The sequence below is a fragment of the Mchenga conophoros genome, linkage group LG12, assembly GCF_057382185.1.
Source record: "Mchenga conophoros isolate Kocher_MC1m ecotype Shallow Benthic linkage group LG12, M_conophoros_male_GT1.1, whole genome shotgun sequence".
In the NCBI taxonomy this organism is placed as follows: Eukaryota; Metazoa; Chordata; class Actinopteri; order Cichliformes; family Cichlidae; genus Mchenga; species Mchenga conophoros.
The window spans coordinates 35,812,533-35,833,888 of record NC_140537.1 but is presented as its reverse complement, the minus strand read 5'-3'; the positions used below and the strand labels follow the sequence as shown (position 1 = coordinate 35,833,888).

The window sequence follows — 21,356 nt, the reverse complement described above, 5'->3', positions numbered from 1 at the left end:
GTGAGCTCATGGCGGGTTAAAGGCCGGATGGTTCTGTGCTGCTCCATGTCGAGCCAATCTGGGCTGAGCTGAGCTGGGTTCTGGGCACACGGGTGGTTTGCTGTGTCTGGCTCCCAATGCCTTCGCTTGTGTTTTTAATAGACAGCCTGGTTGGGGCGGTGCTCGACCACAGCTAGAACACTGTGCTGCCATTTTGGCGCTTGGCCTCAAAAACGCAGTCCCCACAGCTCTGTCTGCAATTTCAAAATAGTTCAGCCCCACCAACTACTTCCCTACCCCCCAGCAAAGAAGGAAACTGGAGAGAAAAAAACATTAGGGAGTCGTTATTCTTCCAGGGCCCCTGTCAGCCTTTGAGTGTAGAGGAAGCACCTGTCTCGACCACTTGATCCTCCCTTCTTTGTGCAGGTGGAACACAAATATCTTTCCCTCCCACTGATTTCTTTATCTCTCTCTGTCTCCCCAACCTCTTCCCTTAGAGTGCAGTCTCTGAAGTAACTTGTGACTAGTTGAAAAACAAGCGATTTTCTTTGGAACATTTGCAGTTCGTTAAAATGGTGCAACAAAGTAAAAGGTGTTAAAGGTAACAAGAGAGGAAATGATCAGGATATTGGAGGTGCATCACAGTCATCTGAGCCAAAAGGACAACAAAATCTGTTTTCAGAAGCAGTCCGTTGTGCAGCAAAAAGAATTTAGAAAAGAGCCTTCTCCCTAAAGCCCTTTTTTGCTCCCCTGAGACATTTTTACTGCGATGGAACAGGTGACCCGGTCTAATTAGCAGCACCATTTGTCTCCCTAGGTTTTAAAACCAAAGCAGGACAATAACAACAGCAACACAAAAACCTACCAAAGGGTCCAAATTCAGAATCTTTTTGTCCCTCTTGTTCTTAAAGAGAAGGCCGTTAGGGTCGTCATAAATCACCTCAAAGTTTGGGCTCGAGTTGGAAGTGGACACTTGCGTCTTCCAGTTGTAGTAGCTGTAAAAAAGAGGCAACAATAAATGTAAGATGATTGGGGTCATTTTATTTAAAGCTTGAATATCCTTTATATAAGGATTTTATATAATCACATGGGGTTACTGCTGCACTGATATACCACTGGTTTTCCCTGAGGCCAGCTGGAAAATGTTGCAATCTTGGCAGCAGCCGATGCTTGTGCGGACAGTGGAAGATGACTCCAACTTAAACATGATGGCACAGCTACCATCATGTTTAAGTGTCTTAAAGAAAACCAAAAGGGCTGGCATTATCCACCAAACCACCTGAATCCACTTTAGTGATGATCATTTTTGGGAGCAAAGGTATCTCAGGAAGTATTTTTTTTTGGAAAGGCAGAAGAACATCTGGCACTTTTTGAAGTGACAAAGTGTGGGAATGTAACTTATGAACCAGTGTTTTCCATTCTACTCACTGTCCTTTTGGGCTTCTGTTGTTGCTTTGAAGCTGCACAAGCATAGTGCTTAAGATCTCATTCACATAGGCCTAGAGACCCGTGCATAGAAATGCCTGGAGACATCCTGGAAACCCTCAATTGCTAGGCAAGAAAGGTGCATTTCTTGATTGCTTGTGAGTAGTTGACTGAACCTGCTGGGTGTCACTAGGTGAAAAAGGTCACAAAGAGGGTACTGCGGGAGAATACAAATTTTTCCCTATCGACCAAGACGTTTGTCAAGCGGTCATCAACTGGTCTCTAAGCCTGTGTGACTAAAACACAGTTTTAAAGCATGTAGGAGGTAATTTATAGCACTTGGTGGGGAGTGCCGTGACTTTTCTTTTGGAAAATAAAACTAATATGCAGGTCTGAACTAAAATGAAAAACAACAACAACAAACAGAAAACAATCATCATGACCATTTCTTCTGCATGACATCTTTCCTCTAACTCTGTAAATAATTTTTTAATTTGGGCATTTTTTTAGATTGGTTAGGCAGCATATTTGCAGCATTACTAGAAATAATCATCGAATCAAACAGTCAAAAGTTGAAAGCAGCATTGGAAAGTCACAGAGAGTGATCTCTGCATGACAAGAACACTGTAATACGTTTTATCTTAAATTGTCAAATAATGACTTCATATGTTACAAAGAAAAAAGAAAAGTATGAGAGTAGAACATTTTTTGCATGACTTTCTAAGACTTTATTAGGAGGAAACGACTGCTGCGTAGTTCTAGTGGTGCGTGCTACTCGACCCTCTGCTTTTTTTGTGGAACATTTCTCTTTATAGGCTCACGCAGCAGGAGGCCTTAAAATAAAGAAAAAGGACCACTTTGAGGTCATGACTTACCATGAGGAATAAAAAAAAAGATTGATGGATTTCAGAGCATTTCACAGCCACCATTATCATATTATTATTCAACAACAGGTTATAAAAGAACTCTGTTTTACAGAAAAGAAAGAAAAGCAACCTGCAGAGTAATGCAACTTTTATAATAGCGAGAAGTCTGTTTCCAATTTGATCTCTGGGATGCTGTTTGTGGGTTCGCCAAGCCAGGCATTAGAGTAAAGCTGGGACTAATAACCAAGTGAAACCAAAGACAGGTCTGAATTCCAAAATAAATGACTGATTAATTTACAGCATCCGACTGGATCCTGATCTGCTTTTAAGTTTTCTGCTATTTCTGATACAGCAGAACAAGAATATGCAACTTTTTGATGGAGCAAAAGGAACCAAAATGTTTGGACTTGCAGGTGAGGATAATTTGATAAGCATGTGCATAAAATTTAGGCTGTGATTTATTAGTATTTTTACATAATATGCATTGAGGTAGCATTTAACCCTCTCAGATGATTGATCAAAGAAACACTTCTCAAGCAGTGTCTTGGAAGCAAAGCGCTTTCTGATTAAAAAAAAGAATAAAACATCAAGTTAACATCCTTTAGCCATAAAATTGGAAGATCATTACCCTTTGTTAACATGAAATATGAGAGTTTGTGAGTTGAAAACATCTCATTATGATAGAGTTGAGTCCTGCATTGTTCCCATGTTGGATTTGGTTTCAGCTCAGCCTTTCAGTCGAGACGAGCCAGGCATGGAAATAAATAAAACAAAGGCACAAATTTCAAAATTAGTTAAACTTTTTTTTTAGAGAAAGAAAGAAAAAAAAAGCTAAACTAACCTTAAATGATGCCAGACTGAGCTACAATGCCCGGTCTGGAATTAATACGTGTTTAATTTACAACATATTTGTGTATTAAAACATGTATTCTTTGTATTGCACACACTGTAATTGGTATTTGATTGCTCTGAAATGTGATATTACTTTGAGAAGCTCAAAGGTACATTTTTTAAGTGTTAATACATGTCATGTAAGTACACACACATATATATAATGTAAAAAAAAGTATGCTCACTTCGCTCTACCTCTCATCTGTGACACTACAGCACCAACAATGAGCAACATTAGCCATGTTGGCTCAGCTTATTTACTTGCTAACAAACAAAAAAATTTCAACAATGGACCAGAAATGTTAACCACACAATGACCCACATCCAGTGATATTAGGCTTTAGTCACACATTCATAAGACCAGCTGGCAACCATTTGTCAAGCACTGGTCAGCAGGGAAAAATGAGTATTCCCATCTGGTTGTGAATGGTTGTTAGCAGTGACTATGATATGGAAGACACTGTTGACTGCAAACACTTGCCAACCTATCGCTAAGTAATAGTGAAGCTGTGAAGAATGCGTAGCAACTGGTGCTTTTTCAAGTTATACAACCCCTAGATGGTTAATCAGCGAGACAAATCAGCTTCTTCCATGCAGGCTTTGTATCAGAACCCTCTTAGCAACAGATTTCACTCAATGACAGCGAGCAACCACTTGCTAAGTGGTTGGGCAATACACCAAGTGACCCTAGCAACCAGGTCTCTGACTATTCTCCAAGTCTGAGGCCTTAACAATAACTATCGGCCTTCAAATATTTTTGCATAAGAAAATTGGTGAATGTTCTGGATAAAACCAGAATGCATGCTAAGAACATTAACCAGTTCAAGAATCCAAAAACAGGGTTTGCTGTTGTAAAAATACCATGTTGGTGTTAAAAAAAATGCACATATACTGGACACAGTGTCTCCCAGTACCCACAGATTCCAACAAAAACTCCACATGAGTTTGAAAAAAGTTGCCTTGGCAAGATGGCCATGCATGCCTTTGGGGTATCTCACAATTAGTCTGTGTTATATGTAAAATGTGTAGGTCTGAAAGTACTGTAAACCTCCATTCTTTCAGTGTCTTTGTCTGTGACCTCCGTAAACGATCGTCTCAATATCTTATACAAAATATAATTTTCATTTAGTAAATTATGGTCCCAATTGTAATGGGGCCCCCTTGAAAGAGAATAAAACCAAGTGTGCTTTTCTGTGTGATTCACAAGTTGCTAGCCTGTGGGTGTGCAGTTTCTCAGTGAAATCTATCCCTCACTCATTACACCCAATGTTGAAAGAAAGAAAATTATGGTGTTATGAATATACTCGACTCAAGCTTGTCAAATTTATTCTGGTGTTAGCAGGTAAACTAACATTAGTTAACATCATGCAGAAAAACGACAGATTTTTCTACTGAATGTGAATGGGGCACTAGATAGATGAAGAAATGTTTGGTTGGCTTCAGGGATCAAAGCCAATCCTTAGCTTGCCTTCATCTGGCTATTAGCTAGCTTGCTTACAAAAATGACCCAGCACATTTTTAAAAAAAATTTAAAATTCTAAACAAGCAAATAATCCCAGAATCCCAGAAAACAAACTGCATCAACAAGTTTTCAAAATCTTCAAACAGCACTAGTTTTTAGTGGTTTTTATCATTAACAATTGGCATAATTAGCAACACAACTCCATGTCACACCGAGTACCCAAAGGTTGCTTTACTGAGCCTTGGCTGGTCCCCAACAGCAGATCGTGGTCCAACTACAAAGATGGAGCTCAGGGAGAAGTCTGAGTATAAATCTGAGACGAGTTATATTATGATGGGGAGTTGAACAGGCTGATATTGCAGCAGCAAGCTGTTAACATGGGATAGTAACATAATGAAGGACTGCCAGCATTCTGCAGGCTATATTTCTCTGGCTGTGATGCATTACTAGAGCAGTGCATGATTAACAGTAGATATAAAGTATTAATGACCCACATTAGGTAAAATACATCTCAAAATGTTTGCATTTACACTGTAGGCCCCCCTATGATCTTTGAAATATCCTGGCAGTTTGGCTGACGTGAGGATGTTTTCTCCAGAACCTGTTTAAGAGCTAATCTCTAGTGGAACATAAAACTGCTCACAAAAAACTATTTGCATTTGAGCCATAAAAATATTTTCTCCCTGCAACATATAAAGCATGCTTGCTACAAATTACAAGCAAACATATAGTACAAGCAATATAAAATCCAACCATGTGGTTTTTCCAAAACCCACAGACCCCCACTATGCAATTTTGGGAAATGTAAATACATATTTCTGCAGAATGGTCAGTTTCTGAATAGCTATGAAAAGGACCAGGTATTCCAGCCAACAACAAAAGTGACTTTACTGCTCGTATCCTGGTAACATATTTTCCTGGATTGGATATTTGTCATATTCCAACAGACAGTTGATCTCCAATGTCAGACCCTGGAGGCTTGGTCTAGTATTTAGCATTGTGATAAAGACCCTGCTCCAGCTACCGAGGAAAGCTTCTGCCTTTAGACCAAGACAGAAAACAAAGGGCGTACGATACACACGGATGGTTAAAATGATTCTGTTAAATTAAAAAGAAATGTGACATAAACAATAAAAATAAAACATAGTTTAAATAACACATAAAATGCTTGAAACATTGGTAAAAGATTCACTATGATGATTGGTCATTGACCTACACGAGGTATGATTGAATAGTTCTTCAAATCTTCCTATAAAAAGCAAAAATCTACACTGAAAATTTCTGCCTTCTCAGTGCGACATGAGCAGGTGTGTGAAGACAGGTGGTGTACTACAGGTGGTTCATGATGAATGTCCTCAGGCCATACATGGGTAGAACTCCCTCTTGGGGGATAAAGTCACTGTGCAAAACTCATTAATGGTGATGATCCTTGACACAAATTAGAGTTTTACACAGAAGTTGATGTTTTCTCTCAGCCTACACTTGAAGCTATTGGTTAAATTGCATATGCAGATGTGCAGATGGTCAGAATAGTTTATTAATTTAACTTTGGAGGAAGACAAGTGGACTTTTTTTTAGGGCTTTTACTTTGGAGTCATGATTCATGTTAACTTTAACAACTCACATGAAGACAGGATGGATCAGTGATGCTCAGAACACTTTCAAGATACCAGCCCCACTAGAGGTTAAATACCTGAGATGCCCCATCACCTTTTAGTGCTGAAGAAGCTTTTGGAGTGAGGTGAAATGTTTTCAAAAACCCAAAAAGGAAGCCCAGCTGCCTTCAACTCAAGTGCTTAAAACTACCATGACCTGGATGACTAAGAACCAAAACAGACAACACTCTGAGGTCTAAGTTTTTATAGGCGATAACCCAAATCCCAGTCCTAATTTTGTGTTACTGTGGCTTAACATCTCGGTCTCAGGTAAAATGATTATTTTATTGGTTACCTGACTGCCAAGACTTGGGAGAGACTTTTACCAAAACAAAAATGACATATTGTGATTGCCTAGGGTTAGATAGTGTTAGTGTCGGGGTCAGTGACCTTAATAGGTTAAGACTTCTAATGATGGGGGGCGATTGTGGCTCAAGAGTTGGGAGTTTGCCTTGTAATTGGAAGGTTGCTTGGTCGTTGTGTCCTTGGGCGAGACACTTCACCCGTTGCCTACTGGTGGCGGTCAGAGGGCCCGGTGGCGCCAGTGTCCGGCAGCCTCGCCTCTGTCAGTGCGCCCCAGGGTGGCTGTGGCTACAATGTAGCTGCCATCACCAGTGTGTGAATGAATGGGTGGATGACTGGATGTGTAACCAGTCCCCCTTAGGGACTAGTAAAAGCGCTATACAAATACAGGCCATTTACCATTTTTAATGATAATGTAGCAGGAAAAAAAGATTTTCTTTATTTATTTTGTTAGAAATTAACAATATAAAGAGCTACACATTGCTATATTTTGGTACTACTATTACAGAATAGCTGTCAGAAAATGTGACAATGAACAGCATCTGATGTTTCAGCTATCTGTCAGCCATTCCCTACCAGCTGTCAAAGTAATCTCCCTCTCCAGAAAACACATAATCTGGACGCCTCCGAACAGTCCAAACTGTGTGGGGAAATACACTGATGCATAAAATTATAAGGTATGAGAGGTCTGGCATTTTTTTCCAAGTTGCCAACAGAGCTGAATAAAGCATGTTCAGAATAGATTGCTGCAATGACCCAATTATGAAATACAAATTGAGGTTTTTCCTTTAAGACTCAGAAGAAAATTACATTGTCCAAGATTTGCTTTCAGGCACATGCATCCTTCTTCTCTTTGTAAATTGGGCCTGACAGTGTTTCAGTGACTATTTATACCAAAATGCCATACAACAATTAACATTTTTTGGTCAACCACTTTTATTCCATGGTGAACCGCTTACTGGGACAGATGTGAGATATTTTAACACTGAACAAGAAAAAGACGGAAAGAGTAAAAGAAAATTTTTTTGAAGCAATGCCGAGAATTTTGTTCATACGTTTATTGGACCCACCTCCCTCGCTGTCCTATATGAACTCTCACTAGGGCAACTAACTGCATGGTCGGTGCACATTTGGTCACAAAGCTCCAGCTGCTGGATGGCACCACACCCAGACACATGGACCAGTAAAAGTGTGAGAACCTGGATTTGGTGGAAACAATGACGCTGCTCTCAGCACCGGTTCCTGGTTGCCTATGCATTTACAATGGCTGTTTGACACGTGCAGTGTGTCCTTTCACTTTCCATAGTTACCCTGCTTAGCTCTATTGTTATCTCCAGGCAGTCATTTTCCAGTGTAATGTCAACAGTCTCATTACAGGGCTCAGAGGAGCTGGATGATATATATCATAAAGTGCAAGTACTCAGCATGTGTATTCGTTCAGCTATTCTTTTCTTTAGCGGCTGCAGAATAAATAGTCTAGCAAGTGTTTCAGAAGTTAATGTTTCCAGTGTAAATCACAAAGGCCTTTTCAATGTTGAAAGGAGTAGTGTAATGTGCCGAAATTACTGTTAAACCTATTGGGAGTGTCACGGGCCTAGTTCAACAGCAAATCATGTCTATGACCATGTCCAGCTGACAGCTCTTTTAGCAGACACATAACTAACTGTCCGCCTACACACTCGATCATTATTTTTGGTTTCATCTAAGAATTTATTATGTTTATATTAAATTATAAAACATAGCTGTATAATGTGCTGTTAGAATTGAGTACTCAGGTGAACATCGTGTTGTTCTGGTGTTTGTTTGTTTTTTTATTAGAAGACGAGCTGTAAAACACACTTCTGGTGTATCAGTTTGACTAAAAAGCGTTTACCACTGACTGTACAGAAAAGGTTAACTTGGTGTCCATGACATCAACACTGCTTTGTATGTATTGTTTTAAAGCCTTGACTTAAACCTTTTGGATTTTGTTTTTTTGAAACCCAACACATGGATCTGACTGTGCTAAATGATAGCGTACCGTGCTACCATCATTATCTTTTTTATCTAAATGGGAACACAATTTACAAAATGAACATCAAAATTGATGATTAAAAATCATTTAGACCATAAATTCATTAGAGAAATGTTCACTGAGGCCACGCATCAAGTGAGCAGTATGGCCATTTTCTGATGGACTTCTATATAATTGAAGTTTTTTCTGCAATGCGAGGAGTTGCCCACTTGAGACCATTAGAAAAAAAATGCAGTAATGGCACTTCATGTCCGCAAAATGTGGTCCAGTTCATCTTTTACATACAGTCTATGGTTTTTACAAAAGGGTTTTGTATATACAGTGGCTTGCAAAAGTATTTGGCCCCCTTGAACTTTTCCACATTTTGTCACATCACAGCCACAAACATGAATCAATTTTATTGGAATTCCACGTGAAAGACCAACACAAAGTGGTGCACACGTGAGAAGTGGAACGAAAATCATACATGATTCCAAACATTTTTTACAAATAAATAACTGAAAAGTGGGGTGTGCGTAATTATTCCGCCCCCTGAGTCAATACTTTGTAGAACCACCTTTTGCTGCAATTACAGCTGCCAGTCTTTTAGGGTCTGTCTCTACCAGCTTTGCACATCTAGAGACTAAAATTCTTGCCCATTCTTCTTTGCAAAACAGCTCCACAACTGCCCTGTGACGGCCTCAGAGGTTGTCTAAGAGAATATTGGGAGCAACAACACCATGAAGTCCAAAGAACACACCAGACAGGTCAGGGATAAAGTTATTGAGAAATTTAAAGCAGACTTAGGCTACAAAAAGATTTCCCAAGCCTTGAACATCCCACGGGGCACTGTTCAAGCCATCATTCAGAAATGGAAGGAGTGTAGCAGAAGTGTAAACCTACCAAGACAAGGCCGTCCACCTAAACTCACAGGCCGAACAAGGAGAGCGCTGATCAGAAATGCAGCCAAGAGGCCCATGGTGACTCTGGACGAGCTGCAGAGATCTACAGCTCAGGTGGGGGAATCTGTCCATAGGACAACTATTAGTGGTGCACTGCACAAAGTTGGCCTTTATGGAAGAGTGGCAAGAAGAAAGCCATTGTTAACAGAAAACTATAAGAAGTCCCGCTTGCAGTTTGCCACAAGCCATGTGGGGGACACAGCAAACATGTGGAAGAAGCTGCTCTGGTCAGATGAGACCAAAATGGAACTTTTTGGCCAAAATGCAAAACGCTATGTGTGGAAAACTAACAGTGCACATCACTCTGAACACACCATCCCCGCTGTCAAATATGGTGGTGGCAGCATCATGCTCTGGGGGGGCTTCTCTTCAGCAGGGACAGGGAAGCTGGTCAGAGTTGATGGGAAGATGAATGGAGCCAAATACAGGGCAATCTTGGAAGAAAACCTCTTGGAGTCTGCGAAAGACTTGAGACTGGGGCGGAGGTTCACCTTCCAGCAGGACAACGACCCTAAACATAAAGCCAGGGCAACAATGCAATGGTTTACAACAAAACATATCCATGTGTTAGAATGGCCCAGTCAAAGTCCAGATCTAAATCCAATCGAGAATCTGTGGCAAGATCTGAAAACTGCTGTTCACAAATGCTGCCCATCTAATCTGACTGAGCTGGAGCTGTTTTGCAAAGAAGAATGAGCAAGGATTTTAGTCTCTAGATGTGCAAAGCTGGTAGAGACAGACCCTAAAAGACTGGCAGCTGTAATTGCAGCAAAAGGTGGTTCAACAAAGTATTGACTCAGGGGGCTGAATAATTACACACACCCCACTTTTCAGTTATTTATTTGTAAAAAATGTTTGTAATCATGTATGATTTTCGTTCCACTTCTCACGTGTGCACCACTTTGTGTTGGTCTTTCACGTGGAATTCAAATAAAATTGATTCATGTTTGTGGCTGTAATGTGACAAAATGTGGGAAAGCTCAAGGGGGCCGAATACTTTTGCAAGCCACTGTAGAGCTGATAAATGTATTTTACTTCTGTTATTCCAATTATTGAACTGCAAAGATTTTTGTAACTTAGAAAAGGTGAAACTGTTTGTGTGTATTACATGATTACATGTCAACTGACATGTAGCCATTGAGTAAGAGCATACTGATGGGCAGCGGTAAGGGGTGAAACACACAATGCCTTTGTTCTTATGGTATTTAAAGAGTCGTCGCTGTCATTTTACACGCACATGAGATAGAAAGATGGTAAGAGACTGACGATGGTACTGACATTGGAACCCTCAAAAACAATCTATACCCATAAGCACTGGGAAGAATCTGATTGGATTTAACCCTGCCAATAGGGTATGTGTGTGCCATATGTGAAGATCAGCAAAGATGACATGAAATCTTCCCGCAAATATTTACCATGCTGGCTTTGATAAAACGTCCCACCGACCCCCACAAAGCCCAGGCACAACGCTTGAGACGGAGCCGCTAAATCACCTTCAGAGCTGGAACAGTTTCTCTTTTGTATTAAAACTTAATAAAATGGGACAGCAGTGCAAATATTTTCACAGCAGAAAATGAAGCCAGACACACAGGTGCACTGCAGAGGCCGAGCGTGGCGGCAACATGGTTTTGGCTCCAGAAGAGGCATGCGCTATATGTTTCAGTCGAGCTGATCCTTTAGATTCATTGTTTCAGTCTGTTGGCAAAGGCGTGCAGTGCAGGCAGGAGATATTTATATTATTCAGCAATTTAAAATGTTTGCGTTTGAACAACTTGTTGAAGAGTAAAGATGTTTTATACTTCAGATGAAAGAAGTTTTGTTTTCAGGAAGAGGCATGATTTCAAGTAGAACAAAACATAAACAATGTAAAGCAGAAAAACCAGTAAATCAATTAGGATTCCCATATAGTGAGCTGCTCAGCCTCTTAAAACTCTTGGCTAAACACAGGGCCTGAAGAGAGGGAGAGATAAAGAGAGGGAGGAAGGGAACAGCTAGAGTGCATAAACAGATGGTCACTTAGCTGGTGAACATTAAATAGACATCAGAGATGCTGTAGGCACATCTGGAGTGGCAGGAAGGTGGGTGCACAGAGCTGCAGATCTGTGGGTTAATTAGATCAGGGTCAGAACTTCAGTGCGTGTCTATGTTGGAAGCTCACAAATTTAACCTAAAAACACACTTTTTTCACCCTCCATTTGCAGTATTAGTGTCAGGTTTTGCTTTTATTTACTTAAAGGCTTACGCCACAGTTTCCCCTGAGGTGACAGTAAGTAGAGCAGAAGAGCAAATATTGTGTTTCTGGTTATGAGATTGTGTCTTGTTTACTAGTTTCTAGATGTTAAATTTCTTCTGAAGCAATTGGGAAAATCCCGTCCTTGACATACTTTAACCAGGTTTCCTCTGGAGGTCAGAGGCTCAGAACGTGTGTCCTTACAAATTATATTTATATGACCCACCTGCCGAGTGTGCGTGCTAAAATAAATCACATCCAGCATTTAGCTGAATATTGTTGCTGCTCTTATAGAATCCATGGAAATATTCAGAAGGATGGCTCGTTGTTTATGTACAAATACATTCACAGCTCTATCGGTCACATGACTGAGCACTTCCCATTTTTGCAACTCACATGTAAGAAATTAAACTGTGAAATGATTGTGCCTGTGTAACCAGATGTGATTTTAAATAGGAACTAAAGGTTGTAGTAAGATATAAGAGACGACAACTCTTCTCCTTTATTATTATTACTCAGAGGGGAAGTCGTATGTATTTAGTCTTGAATATCCTTTTCTTTCTTTTTTTCCAAACAGCACAGGCACCTGTTACACAAAGTTGGAAAGTTAGAAATATTTTCCACATCAAACTTGTGGAACAGATAAACTGTACATTTAACACATTTGGTTTTCAACGATAATGTTTTTTTCTCTAGTATTTTATATCTTTAAATCTTCATACTTTAGTCCAAGAGGACAGTACTGCTACTGCTACACCCCCATAAGGCTGCGTACGTGAACCTATCCACCCTTCCTTGCTGGAGATGGGAGGTGGAGGCCAGAGCTGGCGCTGGTGTCGCTGCCCTGTGTTCTTTGTGGCTATGGAGGAGGAGGAGGGACAGGATTCAGAGTCCTGCGGTGGGAGGTTTAGTGCACTGAGTGGGCAGCAGCTCCAGCATCTGCTCCCTCTTAGCGGCAACCACACTGGGTGTTATTGTTCCCGACAGAGATGAAAAAAAAAAAGGGGGGGGTGGAAGATGACATATGAGGGGAGAAAAGGGGAGCGGTAGCGAAGCATGGAAGGCAAGTTTAGAGAAGTTAAATAAAGACAAGGAGACGTGTAAATCTGATGAAGTTTTAGTGACTGAAAAATGAGTCGGAGAGAGGGAGCGGCAAGTCAGATGGGGGTGCGGGTCGATGGTGGTGGGGCGGGGTGGTGAGGGGTGTCTTAAAAGCATCATTAGAGAGTAGGTTTTACCTCCAGGCATGCTCACCCAATGACTCACACCTAGAGCTTGTTAGGGCTTCTACTCACCAGAGAGGAGGTCGAGTTCAAGGCCACAAGCGGGGTTGTGTGTCGGAACACGTGGTGAGAAATGGATAAATAAAACAACAAAGCTTCACATGTCTGACACTTTGGTTTCAAAAGGAAGGGGAAACCACTTCCAAAAATAAAACCCCAACTGTCATTCTTGTCTTCTGACTGCTGGAACAATAGCAGTTTTCTCTAAGACTGCCATTTAGCATTTTGAATATTGTTGTTGGACAATGTGCTTATGAAGCAGTTTTTGGTTCCAACAAACTACAGATGCTGTTTACAAATTCCAAACTTTTTATTAATATACTCAGTATTTCTTTGTAACCACATTAAAAAGACAAAAACGTCATGATTATAATATGTTGTCCTCAGTGATGCAGCCTTGTTGGTGGGGTTCACACATGAAGACGGAAAGTTGTTTATAAAAATGTTGAAAGTAGAAAAATGAGATTCACAGCATGAAAAACAAAGCAGAATTTCAGCGTGAAAAGCTATCTACATTAGGATGTTATAGACCTTGTTCTGTCACCGAGGTCAAACAGGCTGTGTGCCGTTTGGCTGAACTCTGAATAAAACCACGTATTACACTCTCATTCTCACCCTTCTCCGGTTGTGTCTGTCCTTTTGGGATTTCTCGCACGTATCTGAAATGTTGGTAAGGTGTTAGTCTGCATGAATATGTGGAATGTGGGAATGGTTTTGGCTCTGGTAATCTGCTGACAGCTCTCTGTGTAAACAGCTATCCTGATAGACCAGGAATTATAAAGATGTCACCTGCCTTGCTGAATAGTAGAGTGGAGATTTTAGCTTACACCTGTAAGGTCAGCAGTTCATTGATGGCTTGTTCTGGGATTGTGTGACCGGTGCTGACCCTCGAATTGTCAAACGTACAGTACACATGTATGACTGAAAATGTGTTAGTCTAACTTTGGTGACTGATAAATAAAAGCACAGAAAGTCACTGTGGGTTAGTGAAATGTTCCCATCCCTTCACCCTTAATGAAACCTTACTTAAACCTTACAGAGATGCCACAGTACTGACAGCTGGTTTTGAATTAAATTCAAGGACCCTAACTTTAATGTGATGCTTCTCCATTCCTCTGTTTTTGTCACTCTATCTTTGCCTTCTCCAACAAATTCTTCCGGGAGATTTGGCACAGTGGAAAACAGAATTACAAACAAAGAGGAAGACCTAAAAGGAACCTGTTTAAAGGAACTGTGTCCAGGCCCCCCACGAACTAAAGAGCAATCTAAAACGCTGTCACACTGAAGAAACTGGATTGTCTTCAGTTTGTTTTACAGTCATCAGCTATACATTAAAAATAATCTCATGATCTCAGTCTGTTTAAATCGAGACTTCAGTCACGTCTGCGTCAGTCAGAGAAGTTCTGCACTTTGGCAGCTCTACTTTATTATTATTTATTTATTCTACATTTTCAGCTCACAGCAGCTTGCTCTGTATGTATCAACCATACTGTGCTTTTTAAAGAGCTCCTTCCAAACCTATATTGGTGTCTCACGACAATGTGAATTTTTATTCTTGGATAATATGATTTCCTTACACTTCAAATTTTGTCAAATCCCACCTGAGTAAAGGCTTCTTAAACCAATGTGGACATGTTACAATGGAAGGAGACTTACCATAAATCTGAGCGTGCTGGCATGAGCCTCTTCTTTCCACTGAAATATGGTTCAAAATCTTGGGTCTTGAGTCTGTGGGTGTAGTCTATATAGCCAGATACTTCCTGTCCAAGAGTATTATGATCCCTTATGAAAATGACCGACTGTAAAAAGAGAGAAAAAGAAGGAAACCCTCTGTGTAAATAATCATGACCATCAAACCTCTCCTGAGTAACAGCCAGTGAGGAAAAAGTCACTTGTGGAAAGATAGAAGGGATCTGTTACAAATCCTCCCACTTTGAAATATAAAGGGTCGTGTTTTACTTTGAATCAGGTTCAAATCAGCAATGAGTCCAACTTATGTTATACTTCAATAGGCCTCGCTTGCAGAAGTGGGATGTCTACAAAATATCCTGCTCAGATACTAGCGTGGGACACGGTCTGAGTCCTTCCACTTACAGTAACTAAAGTCTGAGTTCCGTTCCAAAACACCTACAGCTGGGGGAAGAATGTACTTTTAAATGACATAAAAAATGAAGTGCTTAGTTAAAACTTGATGTTGTGTGTCATATAAGGACTCTTTGGTGGAAAGGGAGGGAGAGTCAAGTCAGAAAAAACCTATCCCGTAGAGGGAACCCTCTCTCATTGTTCCACTTGAGGTTTCGCTTTTTTTTTCCTTATCCAGATTTCAGGGTTTAAGGACACAGGGTGTCATGTGTTGTGCATATTGTAAGCTCTTTGAAGCAAAGTTGTGATTTCAGACCAAGTCAGTCTAGTAAAATTACATGAAAATGACAGACCCATGCCTTGATGTTTAAAGTCTTTGGACTTGGTCTGAAACAATTGAAAACCTACCAGACAGGCATAAATCAACAACTCAAGAGGGGTCCTATCAGGCACACAGGCAATCACCCTTTACAGTAGACTTCTAACAGCAGGGTTGCCAGTACATTACATTTATTTATGTAACAAAACAGTGCAGGCCTTGACAGAGACCACCAAAACTGGGAGCAAAATATAAGCTGAATGCCTGTTTAGCTTAGAATATGAAATATCGCCTCTGTCAGTGCGCCCCAGGGTGGCTGTGGCTACAATGTAGCTGCCATCACCAGTGTGTGAATGTGTGCGTGAATGGGTGGATGACTGCATGTGTAAAGCGCTTTGGGGTCCTTAGGGAGTAGTAAATACAGGCCATTCACCATAACACAGGATGTGCAGGCGACACTTGGGCCACCTTAACTCAAACACGATCTGATTAAAACACCATGAACAGGTTTGGATTCTTCACTGCCAGCAAAACACATACTTCTAAGGACAGCTTCATGACTGCTCATCATGTCTTTGAAATTAGTTCAAACTAGACACAACCTGAGAAAAAAGATGATGACGAATGGTTCCGTCACTGGAATCAGACAAAGCAAATGGAAGCCAAGTTGTCCAAACCCCCTCAGGCGACAGCCGAACATGAAATGATCTTTTCATGTCGATTCGATGGTTTCGATAACACAGGATGACAATGCGTGGAAAGAACTGAACAGGAGACACACTCAGGTGTGAAGAGGTTGTTTTGTCTGCCATCACAAAGACAAGAAAGCAGCTTTTCTTTTTGTCTTTTCTGCCTCGTCTTGAGATAGGAGAAGTCTTTTTGTGGCCGACTTGTTTTGTTTACTCTGAGCATGAATGAGTCCCACTTCTCGGCCTACAGTAACACAGTAAGAGGATCCTTGTGGAATACCTCAGCTAGTGATATCACATTTGTATAGCTGTCAGGACACGGGCCATCTGCGGATCCCTTTACTAAAAAGGCATGAGATAACTAGCACTCCAGAGCTCAGACGAAAAGAGGGCTGCTTTCTCTCCACCTCTCAAACGTTTAAAACAGATGCTATCAGGTTCACAGCTGGCTGGAGGACTGAGCCATATACCCTATCTACTGGCTTCTGTCCTCCTGCAGCCAGCCTTGAAAAGACATCATCAGGTGGACCCAGCAAAGACAAAGATGGTCAGAAATTCTGATTAAAACAATAACAGTTTAGCTTGTCTTTGGGGTGCAAACAAAAAAAAAATAGTCCACAATTTTCAGTGTCCTCAGTTTCACACTGTAACACTTAAAACGTCTCATTTTTATACAGCCTTCAGCTCTTAGATGTGTTCAGGTCTTGTCAATCTGAGTGGACGTAACTGCAACAAGGTTATATCATGATATTAACAATACGCATTGTGTTGAGTTGAGTAACTGTATTTCAAGACTCTAGTAGTTACACTAAAATGTGACTAAAATTTTAGAATTACCAACAAATGCAACAGTATTTTAAATGTTTTGCTTACTTAGCATTTCTCTTTCTGTAAAAGTTTATTTTTTTGTAGTATAACTTCTTGAGAAAATAGTCTTTGACATAAGTTTCTGGAAAATTAGAACTGAAAATTATATCAAATCAATATGGTCCATCCATCAAAAACAAGCCACTGCATATTTCTGGAACTAGAATTAGGTGGGTAAAGAGTCATTTCACTCACAGGTCGCAGGGAAAGCAGAACAAACGAGTCAGACTCTATTATTTGCTCCAAACAAGCAACATGAGTTTCCAGCCGCCTTGTAGGAGGGAGCAGGGGGACCTCCACCTTACACCATGGAAAACAAGTGGAGGCCTTACATCACCTGCCAGCAATTACCAAGAACAGGTGCTGTGACCTCACAGGGCGGCGAGTAAGGGGCCCCACTTTATGGCAAACATCAGTCTATTTAATGCTTGAGCAGCTGAGCGCTGAACTAGTCTCAGGTAGAGATTCCAGCCTTTTGTGATACTCAATATTCAGTTTGAAACTCTTTTTTTTTTTTTTTTGTACGCAAGTGAAGTATTACCTGTGGCCACGAAACACAACAAACCATCTACAAGTTCTTTTGACTATACAACCTTAAAAAAGTCCAAATAAAAGCACTTCCATACAAAAGTAAGCATGTTTGTTAGTAAGCAGGATTTTTGAGGTTTGTGACAAATTGAGAGGAACTCAATACCTCCTTGACACACACATGTAAATTACTCCACATGCTGTTGGCCTTTCTTTCAAAGCCCCATGGACGTACAGTTTGAGAGGGCTATACAAAATCAAATCACATCAAACAGAAGCTGACAGGAGGTCTTCCTTTGTGCTTTGACAATGTTCTACAGGTGGGGACACAATGGCCAGACCACTTGAAATCCTGTAGAGGAGCATGAGACATCTGAATGTGTGTGTGACTGTAGATGTTTGCCTGTGTAGTGGGTACGACACAGAAAGAAAGAAAAATGCCAAATTAGAGCTGAATAGAGCTAAGTGGCAACAAGGAAATTGAAGCTTCGATTTTAGAAGCCACTTAAATATGTCTGTAGGATAGATGGAGGCAACCATAGATCAGGAGATCGAGAGAGTTGTCCAGTAATCGGAACATGAGTAGTAGAAGTGCCCAGCTGGAGAAGAAAAGTTTCATTTCCAATAGTTTGTGTTTTGCCCCATTTGTTACTTATAACCTTTTAACGCTTTTCTTTTACTTCAACCCAGAACCGGTTTGATCCTGGTTCTGATGGAGGTCTCTTCCTCTTAAATGGGTATTTTCCTGTCCAGAGGGTCACCAAGCACGTGGTCAAAGGAGCGATTGTTGGGGTTATAGAGTTTTACCTTGCAATATGAAGCACCTTAAAACAAGTGTTTCTGTGAACTGCTGCTATAAAAATACAACTGCATTGATTAAAATATTTGAATATACTATATATAAATATAGTTGAAATGGCTGGCGAGTGTTATTATCTTTTGAAGTACCACATATCCTTTAATCTAATGATTCCTTATTTAAATTTTAAGTCAACATTGCTTTTGGTCAGTCAATGAGTGACATCTGAGAAAACGCAAAATAAAACAAGACGAAGCACATTAATTCACTTCAATTCAATTTTATTAATACAGCACCAAATCAAAACAACAGTCGCCTCAAGGTGTTTTATATTGTAAGGTAGACCCTAAAATAATACATACAGAGAAAAACTCAACAATCATATGAACCCCTTTGAGCAAGCACTTTGTCGACAGTGAGAAGGAAAAACTCCCTTTTAACAGGAAGAAACCTCCGACAGAACCAGGCTCAGGGAGGGGCGGGGCTATCTGCTGCGACCGGTTGGGGAGAGAGAAGGATAAAAGACATTAATTAATCAACTCGGCATTCAGTGGATCTGAACGGTTTTAAATCTAGCGACTGGACTGTAATTCCCTGTGTGTAGGGCTGGCTCTGATGTATTTTACTTGTTGTGTTAGGTAATAAGAGAATACATAGGTAAAGCAAAGAATTCATATTGAAAAAACAAGTGTTCCACTAAAAATAAGAAACAGAGTAATAAAATAGGCTGTAATGTAATGGTCTCAAATAGTGAAACAGCAAAATGTATTATCTTTTGCACGTTGTACACAATCTCACATAAATAAAATCATATCAGTAAACCTGTGTAGAGAACTGATTGTTTACTACCACCTTCACCAACCCCTCTCCCCCATCCCAAACACACACACACACACACACACACACACACACACACACACACACACACACACAACCAACCTGTCTGAAGGCCCTCATGGCCCCCACTTCCCCCATCCTTCAGCCCACACCCACATGCCCCCAGTCCCTGGGAACAATCCTGCAGTGTCAGGGAGCCGTGCAGGTGTCTTGCGGTGTCAGCTGCCATACTGTTTATTATTGGTAGGCTACGCTTTAGGAGGAATCCCGGGCCATCACTAACAACTGTGTAAATTTGTTGGGGTAAGGAAAACATGGCCTGCAGGAATGTTTTGAGGTGAGAGCCCTTTTTTTGGCTTTACCCTTGTCCCCTTTCTTGAGAAACATATGTGTGTTTGTCAGAGGGTTTAAGGAGGGGTTCAGGAGTAGGATAAGGGGGGGGGGGGGGGGGGGGGGGGGGGCTCATTGCTTATTTGACTTGGAAGTGACTTCACACAGGCTGCTTGTGTAATAGATGCAATGGCAGAAACCATATGTGGTGAGGTGTGTTGCATCTGTGGGGATCTACCCGAATTACACATCCTGTAGGACATGTGATCCAGAGCCCGCGTTCACTTACTTGAAGAGTGTAGGCAATGAACCAGGTCAAAGCAGTCAGTAACCTACATTAGCCGGCACTAATGGCAGTGACTTAAAAAAAAAAAGAGAGCAACGCTAACAACTTACTCAATAATCTTAGCAACCAGGCTATGTGCATGACATGCTAATCGTTCCAAACAGCTTTGCTTCTGAAAAGGCTTCACCAAATCTGAACTGGCCTGATAATAATGCCATCCATCCATTCATCCACCCATCCATCCTCTGTAACTCATGCTGCTGGGCTGTGGAGCAGAAACCTGAATAGAGAACCCCCCCCCCCCCTCTCTTTTTAGGTTTAAGAGTTTAAGTAAAAACATTATACTAATATATATTTTGTTGCAAAACAGTAGACAGACACAAGGACAGTGAGGAGAACGAAAAACACAAATACAAAACATGCAAACACAGGAGAAAGTATGAGTCATTGTGTATTTTTACCCCAGGAGGCACAAACAGGTCCTCTATCCTCTTATTATAAGTGGAGAGCGGGTGGAATCTGAGTCAAACTTCAGGTTTCTGGGCATCCACATCTCCGCTGATCTCACTTGGGCCCACAACACCATCGCCCTGATAAAGAAGGCCCAGCAGCAGCTGCACTTCCTCAGTGTCCTGCGGAAGAATAACCTGGACCAGAAGCTGCTGCTGGCCTTCTACTGCTGCTGAATGGAGAGCGTGCTCTCCTCCTGCCTGGGTGTTTGGCACGCAGGGGCCACTAATGAAAACAGGAAAGCCTTAGAGGGTAATTAACACCGCCCAAAAAAAAATCACTGGCTTCCCTCTGCCACCCCTGGAGACCATCGCCAGATCCTAATGTCTCAGGAAAACCAGGGCCATCACAGGTGACCCCTTGCACCCCGCCCACCACCTGTTTGACCCGCTGCCTTCTGGTCAGCGCCTCAGGTCAATCAGGTCCCACACCTCCAGACTCACAAACATCCTTTTCCCCTGGGCCATTTGGGCTGTTAACAAACACAACCCCCATCCCAAACCCCACCCCTGCCCACCCACCTCACCAATCTGAGCCATGGTGTGAGTAACCTTCATCACTCAGGCGAATCACACACAGCCTCCTTCAGACCAAGTCTTTTCTTTGCATTACCTCTGAGTACTTTGCAAGTATTTTGTTCTCCAATGTGTGCCTTTCTCTTATTTATTTATATATATATATATTTATGTTGTTTTGGATATATCCCTCTTGATTGTATACATTTTCCTGTTTGCTATTCTTCCTGCTGTTTACTACTTATATTTTATTCCAGAGCAGTTGTTGTGGAGTACCTACAATTTCGTTGCACATGCATGTACAATGACAATAAAGGTCTATTCTATTCTATTCTATCTTGTTATTGTGGCTCACAGCAGCCTTTTTTAATCAAATTGTGATTTTTCTTTCATGTATTCCCTGCAGACGAATCACTTCTGGTAAAGAATAATTGACCTCAGTAATGACCCAAACCCTAGCACTGAATTCTAATGCTAACCTAATGTTGAAGGCAGGCAGAAAGCATGTTTTGGTTTGGGTTTTTTTTGTAAAAACTGCAAATAGA

The 21,356-nt window shown here is 41.1% G+C and overlaps 1 protein-coding gene across 3 annotated transcripts in view; it reads right to left on the bottom strand.

Annotated features, from left to right (window-relative positions):
- cfap299 (cilia and flagella associated protein 299) overlaps nucleotides 1-21,356 on the bottom strand; it is a 134,221-nt gene that overhangs the window by 57,791 nt on the left and 55,074 nt on the right. For all 3 annotated transcript variants that reach the window (XM_085295531.1, XM_085295529.1, XM_085295530.1), the window contains exons 4-5: nucleotides 14,706-14,848; nucleotides 845-974 (exon numbers count right to left, since the gene is read on the bottom strand). In XM_085295531.1, the coding sequence (XP_085151657.1) occupies nucleotides 845-974; nucleotides 14,706-14,848 (273 nt within the window). The remainder of the gene's footprint in view (nucleotides 1-844; nucleotides 975-14,705; nucleotides 14,849-21,356) is intronic.